Source organism: Microtus ochrogaster, unplaced genomic scaffold (genome assembly GCF_000317375.1).
Source record: "Microtus ochrogaster isolate Prairie Vole_2 unplaced genomic scaffold, MicOch1.0 UNK32, whole genome shotgun sequence".
NCBI classification, from domain to species: domain Eukaryota; kingdom Metazoa; phylum Chordata; class Mammalia; order Rodentia; family Cricetidae; genus Microtus; species Microtus ochrogaster.
This window is the reverse complement of record NW_004949130.1, coordinates 1,557,763-1,572,687: the sequence shown is the minus strand read 5'-3', so window position 1 is coordinate 1,572,687 and position 14,925 is coordinate 1,557,763. Positions and strand designations below refer to the sequence as shown.

The 14,925-nt window shown below is 51.7% G+C and overlaps 1 protein-coding gene across 3 annotated transcripts in view; it reads left to right on the top strand.

Annotated features, from left to right (window-relative positions):
• The first annotated feature begins 8,305 nt into the window (after nucleotides 1-8,305).
• Tshz3 (teashirt zinc finger homeobox 3) overlaps nucleotides 8,306-14,925 on the top strand; it is an 80,082-nt gene continuing 73,462 nt past the window's right edge. The window contains exons 1-2 of one of the 3 annotated variants that reach the window (XM_026789920.1): nucleotides 8,306-11,504; nucleotides 12,340-13,017. In XM_026789920.1, the coding sequence (XP_026645721.1) occupies nucleotides 12,978-13,017 (40 nt within the window). In that variant the 5' untranslated portion in view covers nucleotides 8,306-11,504; nucleotides 12,340-12,977. Of the gene's footprint in view, nucleotides 13,018-14,925 lie in introns of all 3 variants that reach the window. The other 2 variants (XM_026789919.1, XM_005368408.3) reach the window with 2 other exon arrangements.

The following is a 14,925-nucleotide window of genomic DNA, read 5'->3' as shown; positions in this document are numbered from 1 at the left end:
GAAATGCCTAATATACTTTAATGTATTTGTAGCATAAATTTTGAGAACAAACCAGCTATATATGATCGCATAGTTGAGTCTCATAAACACTACTGAGTGAAAGACACAATACAAAATGATCTCCACAGTGTCATTCCATTTTTAATTCCATTCTTATCCAAGTGTGGAAATCGAAATCAACAAGGAGAAGGATAGAGGTGCCCAGCGCCCTCCAGGAAGTGAGGAGTGGAATTTCTAGGAGTCCGGGAGATTTTCAATGCTGGATACAGCAAGCACTCATTGTTGTTTAAAACTTCCTCCCCACCCTCCCCGCTTGAGACAGGGTTTCACAAAGCAGCTCAAGCTGGCTTCAAATTTGCAATCCTCCTGCCTCACCTGCTTGAATTCTGTGACTACTATCTAAGAACTTGAAAGTTTTATTTCTTATTTATTTAGCTTAATCATATTTGCGTATGGTCTAAATAATGCTACATATTCTTTTTCTTTAACTTTTATCATGTATGTATGTATGTATGTATGTATGTATGTATGTATGTATGTATGTATATACAGTCAATATGTATGTCAGGCTGTCTTTGGACTCACAATCCTCCTGCCTCAGCTTCCCCAGTGCTGGGAGAATGTTTTAAAAATTCTCTTTGTGCCTCTGCATTTGTGAAATGTTTCACACATGGATGCAGGAAGTCAGCCATGAGCCAAAGGCAATGCAGAAAAACACCCAGCAGTCAGGAACGTGCAAGAAACCATTCTAAGTGATGCATCCTGGGACAATGTTTTCCAGGAGAGACCACCAAGCTGGCTCTCCAAGCCTTCTTGCTTCTTTCCCTTGCCTTTCCTGCATCCAGAGACCTTTTAAAGGCATGTGCTTTTAAGTTAAGTATCAATCCTGTCTCTTGCACTTAATGAATGTTAATCTTACAGAGTGCTCTTCATGATTTAGTACATAGCTTAGAGCGGATTTATTCTCATACAAGTCTACAAAGACTTAAGGTGAGTGCCAGAATCCAACAGCTTCTCTTTGCCTGGAGATTTCTCATCTAAAAACCTCAGAGGAGAAGAGGTTTGAGGAGCCACACCCATCACCTCTTGGAGGGGCTGAACAGGAGCTTTGTGTAGTTCCCATGTAGAAAAAAAAAAAACTCTCCATCTGAACCACCAGGTTAGTTTTAATTTTAAATATAAGTCTAACCCACTTGGATCTCTGTTTGCAAGAATACATCAGCTTGGAAAGGTAAAAGTGAAGCAGAGGGAACTGGCGGAAGCTGAGAAGCCTATAGACCAGGACACAGTGGTGCATGACAGCACTCAGGAACAGACACTGTCTGGAGGTATCCAGGGTGGGTCTTCCCTGAAACAGATCACAGCTGGACAACGAATCACAGCTGACCCAACACAACTGTGACCTAACATAAAATATTATGAGATTCGTTTTCCAATCTCTGTTTTTCTTTGGAAAACTTGATTATGAGGCTCCCGGACATGAACTTTGTAGGTGACAACGTGTGCCACAGTATCAAAAGGCTGGACACACCTGGCAGGCTCTAGGCCACCCAAGGCTCCAAAGTGAGACACTGTTTGGATAGTGTCTAAATCCTTTTTAAAAATGAGGAACACTTATAATAAATGGTGACCTTCAAATGTTTAGGGAAACTCATCATCCAAACAAGTAAATCCTCTATCTATTTTACTATAAAGAAGTTCTATAGGAATCCTGAAGGAGTCTAAGTATCCATGTAAACCTGTCTCTGCATACAAGTTATATGAATACAAATATATGCAAATGCAAGTATACAGTCGCTGCAAATACAAATGTACATAAACATACATATGCAAAATATAATTGTATAAATACAAATAGAAACATATACACCCATACATATACAGATTTCATGGGAAAATATTGGTCTGTATTAGATGTATTTTCACAGTTGGGAACCCATTAAAGAATTAGGGGCTGGAGAGAGGACTGCTGAGGTGGCTCAGTAAGTTAGGGTGCTTGCTGCCAAGCCTGATGACCCAAGTTCAACCCTAGAGACCACATACTAGAAAGAGAGATCTGGTTCCTACAAGTTGATCTCTAACCTCCATATGCATGATATGTACATAAACACACACACGAAATGAGTAATTGAATAAATAAAAGCAAATGCAATCATTCTTTTAATTTCATGTGTATGAGCGTTTTGCCTACATGTGTTTCTGTGCACCATTTGAGCACCCGGTGCCCAAGGAGATGCAGCAGGGCATGGAATCTTCTGAAACTGCAGTTACAGATGGCTGTGCGCTGCCATGTGAGTGCTGGGAAATAAACCCAGGTCTCCAGGTCCTCTGGATGGGCAGTCAGGTCAGTGCTCTTAACCATTGAGCCAACTCTCCGTGTGTGTGTGTGTGTGTGTGTGTGTGTGTGTGTGTGTGTGTGTGTGTGTGTATCAGGGGCAGGGATGTACTTCCTTAGAATTTATCAGTGACTCAGCTGTAGAGCACCTGCCTAGCAAGTACAAGGTTCTGGATTCATCCTCAGTAACTGCCTCCACTACCACCACCACCCCCAGAATAAAAAAGAAGAGAAAAGAAAAAAAAAAAGAAAAGTTGAGGATTTGGGTGGAATTCACCTATTGCTGAATAATTAAGGGACAGCTGCATCCTTAGAACAAAGTGACCTTTTCATCAAGTTACAAAACATTAAAGGTTAAAGAATGTTTGAAAGGAAGTTAATACTTTTAAAACACTGGGAAAATTGCCATCTGCTCAGAGGCCTGACCAAAATGAGAGTAAAGTGCCAGGTAGTCTTTGGGAGCTTCAGCAGGTTCAGCTCCAGCTCCGAACCATGGATGAAGCCCCTCCTCCTTCAGAGATGAGGGGCGGGGCTTGCAATCCAGGATGGGATCAGTGCCGCACCTGAGCTCAGGAGAGGAACCCCTTAGCAGGCTGGCTCCTAATTGCAATCTTGAAGTCATACTCCTCTCTCGCGAGGAGAGCAAATCAATGATAGAGTGTCAAATTTTCCCAGCTTCTATTTTCCATCTGACCTGGATGGTGCAAATTCCATTCGCTGCTGAGAGGGAAAATAGAAATATCATCGTGGATCCTTAGCAAAGCGCTTCCTCTAATGAGGGCCTAGAAAGGTCTAAGGGAGCCTCCTCATCTGCTGCACAAAGGCCCGCGCTTGCTCCTCACAGCTCCTTCTTTCTTCCTCTCCCTGGTGCACACCCTTGCTCTCATCCCTTTGTCTGTCTGGGAGAACTGACCATGTGACTGGAGTTCTCATGCTGACTTTAGGGGCTTCACCACGAGATGGCTGACCAACTGGTATGGACCAGGCTCTTCAACAGGGCAATAGCATGCATGCAACTCAGGGGAGCCCCCCACCCCCACCCAGAAGCACCTTCGATGTACCTCTCCCATCTGGGGCTAATCTGGACAGTTCCCAGCTTGTGGGTATCTCCCACTTTGATGAGGGGTTTTCTCCTTAGTTCAGATGGAGCTGTTGCTGGGTGAGTTTTGGACCACACACCCAGTCTCCCCTTATTAATACCAAAGCCTGCACTCACTTGCCAGGGATAGGGGCAGAAGCCTCTAAGTACAGATCAGGCCTTCTAAGAGGAACTGAGTGGCTTGTCAATTGTAAATAGTTCAGAGGAGCTAAGGCTCAGGGCTGGGCAGGAGAGCCACCCTCTGTTCCTACTTTTCCACTTAGCTACTTGCATTTATGGAAGGGATTGTATGACAGACTTTTGTGCTGGAGGTTGATCAAGACCTCCTCATAAGCCTTATCTTTTCTGGCCCATAGTTGGGGTCTGAGGATGATGGGGGAATGACTTCCTGAGATATGGTCAATATGTAGCCAGTCTGCCAGGTATAGGGATACTCTCTCCCCAGGCCTTCCCTTGTGGCAGCCCTATCCCTGAGCTTACAAGCTAGCAGTAAGAGGAAATGCCATTTTGTATCTGAACCAACCTTTGCTACCAACTCATTGCCACCAGGCCCAAGATCAGAACCTCCTCCCTTTAGCCAATACTCTTGAGAGCCCTAAGTGACAGGAACGGCTCATGCAGTGGTCCCCTCTCATTGGATATCATACACTGGAAATGTAGATAGAACCTGCCAAGTGGTCTAAAGTCAAAACTAATTCTCTCCCAGATTTGTATTGTCACCACTATTTTTCCTCGGGTTTTGTTTGGTTGAAATAGAGTTTCACTGTACAGCCTACAGCGTAGGCTCATCCCAACTCTCAATCCTCCTCCCTTTCAGGGCGCTAGGATTACAGACTATAAGACAGCAAGCCAAGCTTGTTGACTGGTGTTCTTACAGTTACTGATCCAGCCTTGGACCAGGGTCTGCTAGGTTCCTGCCCTCCCAGCGATCCCTGTTCGATGGCCAGGGAGGACAGTTGCAGACTGCTGGCTTCTGCTGAGAATGTCTATAGAAGAAGTGCTTAAAGAAGACTCACAGCACCCAGTGGACTGGGGAAAGGCTGGAGATTAAGCACTGTCTAGGGCCTGTAGGGGTGGGGCATCTCTAAGCCTTGTGGGAAGGAGAGGGAATAAAGTACTCATCACTCCACAACAGAGTGCAGAAACTGTACTATTTCCTAGGTTTAGGCTGGCATGGGGTAGGAAGACGTTGAAGAGATGCCCGCATACATTATGTACTGAGACAGGTCTTCCAAGCTGGAGCTGGACCAGATGCCAGGTGCCCGAGAAGTCAAACACTCCTTAGCCACTAAGGGCAGCCCTAGTTAAAAGCTGGTTCCCTTTATATTTTCTTGCATATCCCCCTGCTGGGCCTCTACATGTGGACTAGCACTTTACATGTTCCCCTTTTTTACATACTCACAGGGGCTGCCTTGAGCCTGGGTGCTTTTTCCCTGAGTATCCAGATGATTCTGCCTTCTGAGGCTCTTGCCAGCATCTGGGTGGAGCCTGCCTCTCCATTCCCAGCAGCAAAGCTCCTGCAACCGGCCACAGTTAAAGTCCCAGGCTTGGTGAAGCCTGAGACTCTAAGATAGCTCCAAGCTGGGCTACCTGCCCATGGAATCCTCCCCTTGTGGCAGGTTAGATGTGTCTGCTCCAACATTTTGGTACTGGAAAGTCGGCCATGGCCTGAGATGAGCCAAGGGCCAACACTGCAAACATACTATTAGGTCGAGGGCCGGTCTCAATGCCTTGAGAGTCACCGCCTGCTTCTGCAATCTTTCCACTGCTTTAAGTGCAGGACAGGTAGAGGCTCTATGGCATTCTTGATCCTTTAGGCCATCCCCAAAGCCCTTCTGGGGCCAAGAGCACCTGTAGAGTGCCACCTCCCTTTCCCCAAACCCTCCCACCCCTACCCCTACCCCCTGTCCCAGAAGGGCCACGTTTTGTCCCTCCTCTGGAGGGCGCTAAAGGAGAGGGGCAAGGCCAGCTTCTGCTGTGGGCTCAAAGGGGGAGCCCCAGGGACTTCACCATACTCCCACCCCCCGCGCGCCTAATTTGAATATTTCATTGGCTGCCGCCAGTCTGGTCAATTTATCATGCAAATGCGGGTGCCCTCCGCGCCAGAGAGGAGCCACCGCCCGCGCTGGAGAGCGGCGCCCGATTGGTGGCGCAGACAGCGGCATTTGTAATGTTTTTCTTTGGGCATTAGAGTCATTTACCAATGCCACCGCAGCCACTCCAGGCACTGCATCACACGCCACTTAAAGGGTTTTATTGGCAGCTTTGAAACTTCTTAACATGTTCTTTTATTTTATACCAGGTGTCGACCAGTGTCTGACCTTCCTCTAGTCCCCCCTACCCCCAAAAGCTACAAACCACACAAACTGGTCAGTTTCCTCAGAACTGGTGCACTGGATGGTGACAGCTGTGCTTTGACTTGGGGAGAACTCATAGATCCTAAATGAATAAACTGAGGATTCTTTGACGGTCAAAGAGGTACTCTTCGAAAGAGAGAACTGACCAAAAAAACAGAAAGAAAAGGAGGAGGAAAATACAAGAGACAAAAGACAGGAAATAGCAAAGACAAAATTTAGTAAGGACTTCTGAACAGGGTGAGCGTGGATCTTTAGATCTTCTAGACAGAAGAGCTCCTGGGGCCAGACACCACTTGAATATTACATAATCTGACCCTCTGGCCCCCTATCGTCCAAATACAAGTGATATTTATCAAGTTTCAAGACATATAAAAGAGAAAAGAATAGAGGCTTTTGCCCCTCTTTACCTGCCCCTATTCAGTGCTATGTTTGTTCCTCCCCGTTTGAGAAGTGGGAACAGTCAAACACCATCACGAATTAGGACAGAAAAGAGGAGCGATGTAAGAAGACAGAAAAGGGAACGGGATTCTTCATAGTCTGGTAAATTCCCTGGCCTGCTAATGAGATCTTCTGCTAAGAAAGGTGGGCTGTTTGGTCCTCGATAATCGGGTGTTTTGACTGCTGGGACCTCTTGCTCCTTTATTCGAAGAGCCGGGGTTCAGCCCAGCATCAAGTCATTAACATCCGGGAGCTCTTGGCGCCGCACAGGAGCAGGTGGGCACCTCCGCAGCCGCATCCGCACAAAGCTTTCCACTCCCGGCCAGAAGTGAGTTCCACTGTGGCTGGCGATGGCTATCTTGAGCCCAGGTTTTGTTTGTTTTTTAAATATCCAAATGGTTTCTATAATTCTATTTCATCCAGTGGGGTTGGAGAGGGAGCTTGCAGCGGTGTAGGAGAGATTCGGGGAAATTCCCCCTTAGAGCCCAAGTCCGCAGGTGGACCCTGACCTAAGGGCACCTCACTGGTAATTGTGCTCTTCAAATGGGCTCAATGCGGTTTCGCCCTCTTTAGACCAAAATACAAAGACTTTCTGTTTTCTTTATTTAATCTTCGGTCTCCAAAGTTTTCTGAAACTTCGGTAAACGAATGAAAAAGCATTTCGGAAGGAAAGGGAGGTATGTGAAAACGTCCTTCTGAGTATGCTGGGAGGACTGTGGAGTGGGGAGGAGGGAGAAGGAATTGCCTCTCCTCCCACCCCCACAAACCCGCACAGTGGGTAACCAGGCTGCCTAGCAGACACCCAGACCCTACCCCACAGTAATTATTCAGCCTTGGTCCCTCTGCTAAGTCATGTTTAGTTTTTGTTTTATGTTTCTTTAAAAGCTTTGCTAACTGCTTGGATGGGGAATGGGAATGCAGCGACCAGACCAAAAGGGAAGCCTGCAGACACCAGCCTTCTTGGGGTGGGGGTGGGGGTGGGGGACTACATCCCGGGGATCTGTAAGCAAAGTCCTCTCTATTCTAGACCACTAGCGTCCAACCTGCCCCATCCACGTCTGCATCCAGATTGATCAGCAGCGGCGAGGCTACAGGAGAAGGAAGTTCTCAAGTCAAAGAGTTCGGCTGAAAACCCGCAGACCATGCAGGCAAAGTCGAACCTGTATCTCCGTGTCCCAAGGCATAAGAAATTTGCAAGCTAGACCTCATACCGCGAGGGGGTGGGGGTGTGCTGCGCGGGTGAGTCCAGTGTATGGCAGTGCTGGATATGGAAAGTGCTTCACACTTTCCAACATGATTCTTGATTTTGCATAAAACCATTCTCTTACTTTTCTTCCAAGATTGCCCGCCCCCCACCCCTAGTTTCCTCCCCAGTGCATCTGACAGGGCTCTCCAGAAGCCTGGGAGAGGTAGAATTAATAGACCGCCCCGATTTTCAAAGGTTTATTTCACGTCCAAACTGTAAAAGTTCTTGGGAGAATTCACAGACAAAACATCTGGTTTCTTAAAACAAAGCTACCGGAAAAAGAGAAACAAACTTCACTTTTGTGTAAAAGTACCTTTAGCAAACAATTTACCGCCTGCCGAGGGCCTGGCCCAGGCCCTACTGTTCAGCTTTAGCAGGGACTAAAAACCCAATTCCAGGCTGAGGCATGCAAGTAGTAGGGTCCTCAGGACCTAGGGCACTTCCCAATCGCTGCCTAACCCAGAAAAGTGAGGGGGAAAAGCAGGTCCGTGAGGTTTTCCAATTACCTCAGAAGGGAGAGGACCTACTTCTGGGACTCCCTATCAAGACCCACCCCTGGGTTGTTGCCAAAGGCCCATGTCAACACTAAGGCTTCCAGAGCTCTTGCCCTTCAAGGTGACACTTTCATGGACCCAGCAGGTACCTCCTTCTAAGGTCAAAGTTTAGGCCCTAGGTGTCTCTGGGACACCAGCCAACCCTAGCTTCTTAGCATTCCAGGACCTTCTTCTTAGTGGGTACTCAACTGAAGACACAGCCAAGCCTTGTTTGGACCTCGGGGGCTGCCATCTAACTTCCCTCAGTGGCCACCTGGAACACAAACTTGGTTGACCCCAGGCAGTGGCCAAGCTACTACTTTCCATGATATAAGTATGAACAGCATATTGTCCTGGGGGTCAGCCACTTGCTCCTCCAAACACCTATTTGGAGTCATGCTGTAATTGATAATACCCTACCTTCAAGGGGTTCGGGTTAGCCTAAGTGGATGAGACCTATGGAAAAAACAAGTCCTAGGAATGGAAACCCAGGGCTCAAAATGGAAAATGCTTGGTAAGGATGTCTAACCCTCCATCTAGACAATTCTCTTTGGAAGACATCTGCAGATGTTCCCCATCAGGAGACAGTGGACCACCCTGTCTTCACTGGGTCTAAGTTGCAGGCTTGGTGATCAGGATTACCTTCTTGGCTGCAGGGAACGCGAAGGGCTAATAATATGACCACCTAATTTCAAGGTGAGTCTCCTGACCGAGATGCCAGCTCACAGTTTCCACCATGGGCATTTGCCATTGGGTGTTTAGGTGAGTTGTTCCACTTCCTTCAGCTCTTTCTTCCTCCTTCTCTTTCAGGGGCTTATGAAATTATTCCCGGAAGTGCAGCATCTCGAGCTAGAAGTATCTGACTTAGATTACAACCCAGCACAATTCAAAGTGATCAGAGGTTCCTAGGTACTTGGAAGGAGATTGAAAGCCTGTTGTTCCTTTTAAAAGATAACCGAGCTTCTATAAAGACTGGGGTAAACGATTTCTACTGTAGTATATCCTTTACAGAATTCTCTCTCCTCCACCATGTGCGGGCTTTTCCGCCCTCTAGTAGAGTGTGAAAACAGCTGGACCGCTGTGTGTGGAGCCTAGATCTCGCAGCACAGGCTACTTTCCCCAGTGTGCCTACCAAACCCTTCTTGGCCTTTTCCAGAACTCAGCAAACCTTGGCGCTTCCCCGAATGTGGCTCTTTTCCCCTTCGGAATTCCCTAACCGCGACATGAACTGCCGAAAAAGCTGCTTGCCGGCGGGACAGACGACAGAAATATTTACAATAATAATAAAGTCAGGTCAAATGCCGGGTAGACTTCATTCAGACGTCATAGGACTAGGAACCTGCATATACCCATCCCCTTAAGTTCTCAGAGCAAACAGAAGGCCTTGGGGAGGACCAGACTCATCAGGGACACCTGTGTGTGTGTGTGTGTATTTACCATCTGGGTAGTTGCAGAAGGAGCGGGAAGCTAAGAAGTACATAAGGGAGAACTAGAAACTACTGTAGCCCAGGTAGCCAGGAACTACCAGCAAGCGCTGGTTTCTCAAGGTCCTGCCCTTTTTGGTAATGATAAGTAGTACGTTACAGACCCACAGCTCCCCAGACGTCATTTCTCACTAAATGGAACCCTTCGTTTACACGGAGAGTCCATCGGCCGGCATTTCTCCCCAACAGACCCTGGGAGCAGCAGTCAGCCCTGGTTATGCAAAGTTTTTTTGGTTTTGGTTCCCCCCCTCCCCTTTGAAAGCTTGCTAAGTGCAGCGGACGAACTCCACAACCCAGCACTAGCCCAGGCTGAGGGACTTTTAAGGTCCGTATTCAGCTAGTTTCAGGGTTTATTTTGTGAGAATTTGGAGAACTTTTAGTTACATCGAGTCCTGCCGCAGAAGAGAAGATAAATCCTAGTGAAATAAAAGGACTAGGTTGACCTTGCCCACTTTTCTCAGTTCCATCCCCAAAATGACCTGAAAAACTATGCACGCGTTGTGATCCCCAAGTTAAGGGTGAATAGGTGCATGTAGCTAAAATAACTCAGCAGAAATCAGTAATCCAGGCAGTGCCAAGCCGATCGACTCTGTGTGAGTGCCCCACCGGGCAAGGCAGTGTGGTCGCAGTGTGCACTCCGCACAGCCCGAGTTGTGCGTGACAGGCTGTCGTTGCAATGTGCAGCCCATTGACACTGATGGATGCGCCAATGGTTGGACGGACAGATGTTAGGGCGGATCACACAGAGCGCGGTGCCTGAGCAGGGAGGGCTAAGCATTGGCGAGCAGGGGTGCCGGCAGGCAACAAGGGGACCGGCTCTTAGGCCGCGGCGGCACGGGTTAGGGGTGCGCGGCGAAGGAACGAAGGTTGAGAGCGGCGAAGAAAAGCAAAGGGAGAGGGAAGCATCCTTTGGGTGAACTCCCAGAGCGTGTTGCCCAGCACTGTAAGCACGTCGCCGCCGGTGTGCCTAAATGGGTGCTCCGTGCTTGGAACGTAAGCCGGGACCTTCAGGGTCTGACCTCCAGCTGCAATGATCCTCCTCCAGGCCAGAGGGGTCCCGTGGCCACCAGAACCGTGAGACCAACGGCCGGGTCGGCCGACTCACCGATCCCTCGCTCGCAAGAAGCGTTCCGCGCCCTGGGGCCGTGTCTCACCGGCCTGGAAGAGAAGCCGCTTTGGCCTTTGCGACCATAAGCACCAAGCGCCTCGGGTGTACCCACCCACGAGTAAGCCACACACACAGGCTGCCCGGGAGCCCGGCCTCAAGCCGCCTCGGGCTCTCGGCTCTACCCGGGATCCGCACCGGGTTAACTCAGAGAGCTCCCGCGCGCCTAGGCGCTGGAGCTGGCTTTATAGCCTGGGAGGACAGCAGCCGCACATCTGCATTCAGGCAGGCGTCTGGACCCAGCCCAAGCCCGCCGGCCGGGGGCGAGAGGAGACTTTTGATCTTACCGGTAGGGTGAGATCTTGGTCTCCAGGTCTACAAGAAAAAGAAAGCACGCTGTGAACTTTCAAAACTTGGAAAAGCAGCCACAAGAAAGCATGAAAAAGAAACAGGGCTGAAGAAGGGGGAAGAGAAGAATAAGTTTAAAATAATAAGAAAACGAAGAAGAAGAAAAAGAAGAACAGCAGCAAGCAAGGAAGGCCAGGCGGCTTCCAGTGCACTCAGGCGGCTAGTCCTGGGGCGCAGGGCGCGGGCCCTCGGGTGGACTGTGGGCCTCGAGGCTCGCACTGGTGCCAGAGACCCAGCCAGAGCACCCAGACTCAGTGCTGGTCCGAGGAGCTGGGGGCCCAGAGGCCACCCTAGCCACCACCGCCCAGCAGCGCCCGGAGCCCGCTGCGCCGCGGCCGCCCCATTCTCGGCCTAAGAGCTGGCCCAGGGAGACGCAATCGAGCCCGCAGCGCATCGATGCGCCGCCGCCCGCGCCGCTCGGGCTCTGGCTGCCGCTCCACCGCCGCCGCCCGAGGGTCGCCCGCGTGAATTCCAGCCCACCGGCGCCCTCACCACTAAAGTAAGTGAGTCCTCGTCACCCTGTCGCCAACGCAACCCCGCCAGCCACCTTCTTCCCTGGGCTCCTCGGCCGGGTCCGCCTGCAGCCTCTGCAACCCCAATCACCCAATCAATAATCAATCCCCTTCGTCCAGAACTGCCCCCAAACCGGGCGCGGCTGAGGCGGCCCCCTGTCCGGGGCTCACACGGGTGGGGGTTGGGCAGGGAATCCCGAGTTTCTTCAGCCGCCCCCGTCCCGCCTTGGAACCCGCAGTCGCCATGGGTGGGGGGCGCGGCCAGGAGCCCAAGGGGGCGAGACGCGGGGAGCAGAGATTGTGATCGTCCCAAAGTCAGTAAAGGAAACTTAGAGGTGCCCCCTCCCACGCTGACCCCCGAAACACGCCTGAGAAAGTTTACCTAAGGGGAAAAAACAGAGGGAGGTAGCCACGGTGTGTCCCAGGAGAAGAGCCCCAGGGCCCACACCCTTGGTAGCCCTGCCTCCTCTCTCTGGTGCGTCCCGGGGCCCTGGGATCTTTAAAGGGGCACCATCCCGAGCTGGGGAGCACTCTGAGGCTTTGCACGCGGCGGGTGGAGAGGAGTGCGGGCCGGGAGGGGCAGTTGGGAGCGGCCCCGGGATGAGCCCCGGTGGGGAAGGAGGGATGGGCGGGGGCTACGGGCTCTCCCGGACGGGCTCGGCTGGGCGGGACCCGCGCCCCTGCGTGAGCGCTCGGGGCGGAGGCTGAGGGCCTGCTCTGGGTGCCTGAACTTGGGCGGGGGTCCTAGGCAGGCACCGGGGCCGGGGCTGGGGGCGCCCCCGCGGGCAGGCGAGTGACACGATCATCTCCTTTTCCTTTAAGCTTGCCTGTTGCCGACGCCGCCGCTCCAGCCGCGCCGTGGGCAGAAGACTGGACCGCTGAGCCCCGGGCCGCGGCGGCGGCTGCGCCCCCCCACCCCCCCTCGACACCTCCACCCCCGGATGCCTTGACCTCCCTGCCCGGGGGCGGGAAGCGGGGCAGGACCGGCCGGGGTCGCTCCCGGGCTCCTCCTCTCATCCTTCTGCCCGCCTTCTCCTCCCCCTCTCCCCGCCCCCCAGCCCCGAACCCCGCGCACCTCGTCTAGGGACGGGGCGGGGGGGGGCAGGGCAACCGCTCCTCCCCGCCCCCTCCTCCTTGGGCCTCTGGAGCGATTTGTCAAACTTCCCATTCCGCCGGCAGCGTGGTCCTCCTCCTCCTCCTCCTCTGCCTCCTCCTCCTCCCCCCGCGCTCCTCCTTCCCCGCGCCTCCCTCGCCCGCCCTCCTTCCCTCCGCACGTTCGGGGATCGCGGCGGAGCGCAGCGAGGGGGGGAAGCGGAGAGCCGGGGCGCAGCAGCATCCTGCGGGCGGCCGCTCTCCGGGGGGGAGGCTGCGAGCAGGCCCGCCTCGCCCCCCCCCCGCCGCCCCTCCCTCCCTCGGCTCAGCCCGGCAGCGGCGGCGGCGGCAGTCGCGGGAGAAGCATCATGCCGAGGAGGAAGCAGCAGGCGCCCCGGCGCGCAGCAGGTACGAGCGGCTTCCCCTTCCTCCTCCAGTCCTCCTCCTCTTCCTCTGCTCGCGCCGCGCCTCCGGGCTGCCGGCCCCCGCACTGCTCGCCGCACTCCTCGCCTCTTTCTCTCCCTCTCTCTCCCTCTCTCTCTCTCTCTGCGGGCGCAGAGTAACTCCGGGAGCCCGGTAGGCTCGCGGCTTTCCTGCCGGGGTGCGCGCGCCCCCCGGTTGCCCCGCTAAGCTCTCCGCTCGACCCTCTTGCACACCCTCCCGGGGACGACCGAGCCTGGTTTGTTCCCCACCTCCGCCGCTTTGGCTGCAGCAGGGAAGGCGCTCTCCAACCCGTGTCTTTTGGTGGGGGCGGGCGGGGTCACCTGAGTTCTTTGGGACACCTTCTGTGTTGTCCTGGGTACTACCCGGTGCCTGCACGGACTAGAGCTAGCGAGGGAGTGAGCTGGCCGATCCCTCTGGCCACCTTACTGCTAATTCGATTGATTCTTCATTTATTGGGCCCAAACCGGGTACAGCGGTGGAAACCAGAGCGCACTGAGTCTGGGTATTGTCAGATGACTGTCAGGTCAGTGTTGGATGCTGACATTTCTTTTACTCGTGAATGTCTTCTTACCCCCTCTCTCTCTTTCCGCTGCTGTTCTCTACCCTCTTCTAGCACTTAGTTCTGGGACATATCTGAGTATTCCCCCCCCCCCCTTTTTCCGCCAGGAACGTCAACTCCTGTTAGGACTGAGTTGATTTTTTTTTCTTTCTGGAAAAGAGAATCATTGAAAACAAAACAAAACGCACACATACAACATTATTTTGCAATAATGTCGGTTGGGGGTACGTTGACTGGAAGAAGGGTTTCTGGCCGGTTGCCACCCTTGATTTGATGACTGATTGATCGCCCGTCATGCCTGTGCCTTTGATCTATTCATTCCCAATAAACATCAATAAATCACTTGCAATAGTGAGGCCAAGCTCCGTGACGTCAGGAGGGCCCTGTCAGTGCAACTTCAGGGATTTGGGGCGGCTTGCTGAGAGAGGACCACATATGGACGTGATGTATTTTGATATGAATAACACTCAGACATGCAGAGGCTCAGATGCTGCCTGAAGGGGAGGGCTACTTAGGAGTCCTTTTCTTTAGTCTGCCTCCCTTTCACTTCTCTTTTGATAGAAGAGGGGAGGGCTGAGAGAAGGGTCATCAAATAATGTTCTGCATGCTGGTGGTACCCAGACTGGTGATGGTGGTACCCAGGCTGGTGGTGGTGGTGATGACCATTAGATCAGCCTGACTTCCACCTCTGCTGCACTCTGGCCTGCAGTCTCTTTACCAGGGTCAGAGAGAAGGAGCCATGAGATACTTCTCCCAGAAGTGTACTGGCCTGTCAGTGTTGTGAAGAAACCTTAGGAGGGATTAAACTTGGTTTGGTGCATAGAATGAATGCGTGTTTTCCTCTGTACTCAGTGTTACCCAAATTTAGAAAGTTTGAAGATCCCAAACAGAGAGCTCACCTCCTCACTGATGCTGTCTGCTCATCCTACCTCCTCCTTTAAATTCCAGGCTTTAGCAGTGAGCTTATCTACCCAAAATAAACTCTAAAACTTTGGAGGCATCCTTTACAAAGTTGGGTACTAGGAATGTCTTGAGCTTCTTCCAGTCTGAGATTTTTTTTCTTTCCTTTTCGGGTACACATTTTTTAAGGTATCTCTGCCTCCATCCAATGAAACATATGTGGTTGCTTCTTTACTTTTCATTTTTAACTCTGTAGTGTGTCTGCACTCTTCCACCTTGCCCGTATGACAAGTTTCTCAAACGTGTTGTTAGTTTGATTTCTGTTTATGTGTTTGTTCTGTTTTGTTTTTTGAAGCAACCTGTTCACTAACCTTTTTGCACTTTTAAGCCAGCCAGGAAATCTCAGGTCAGTT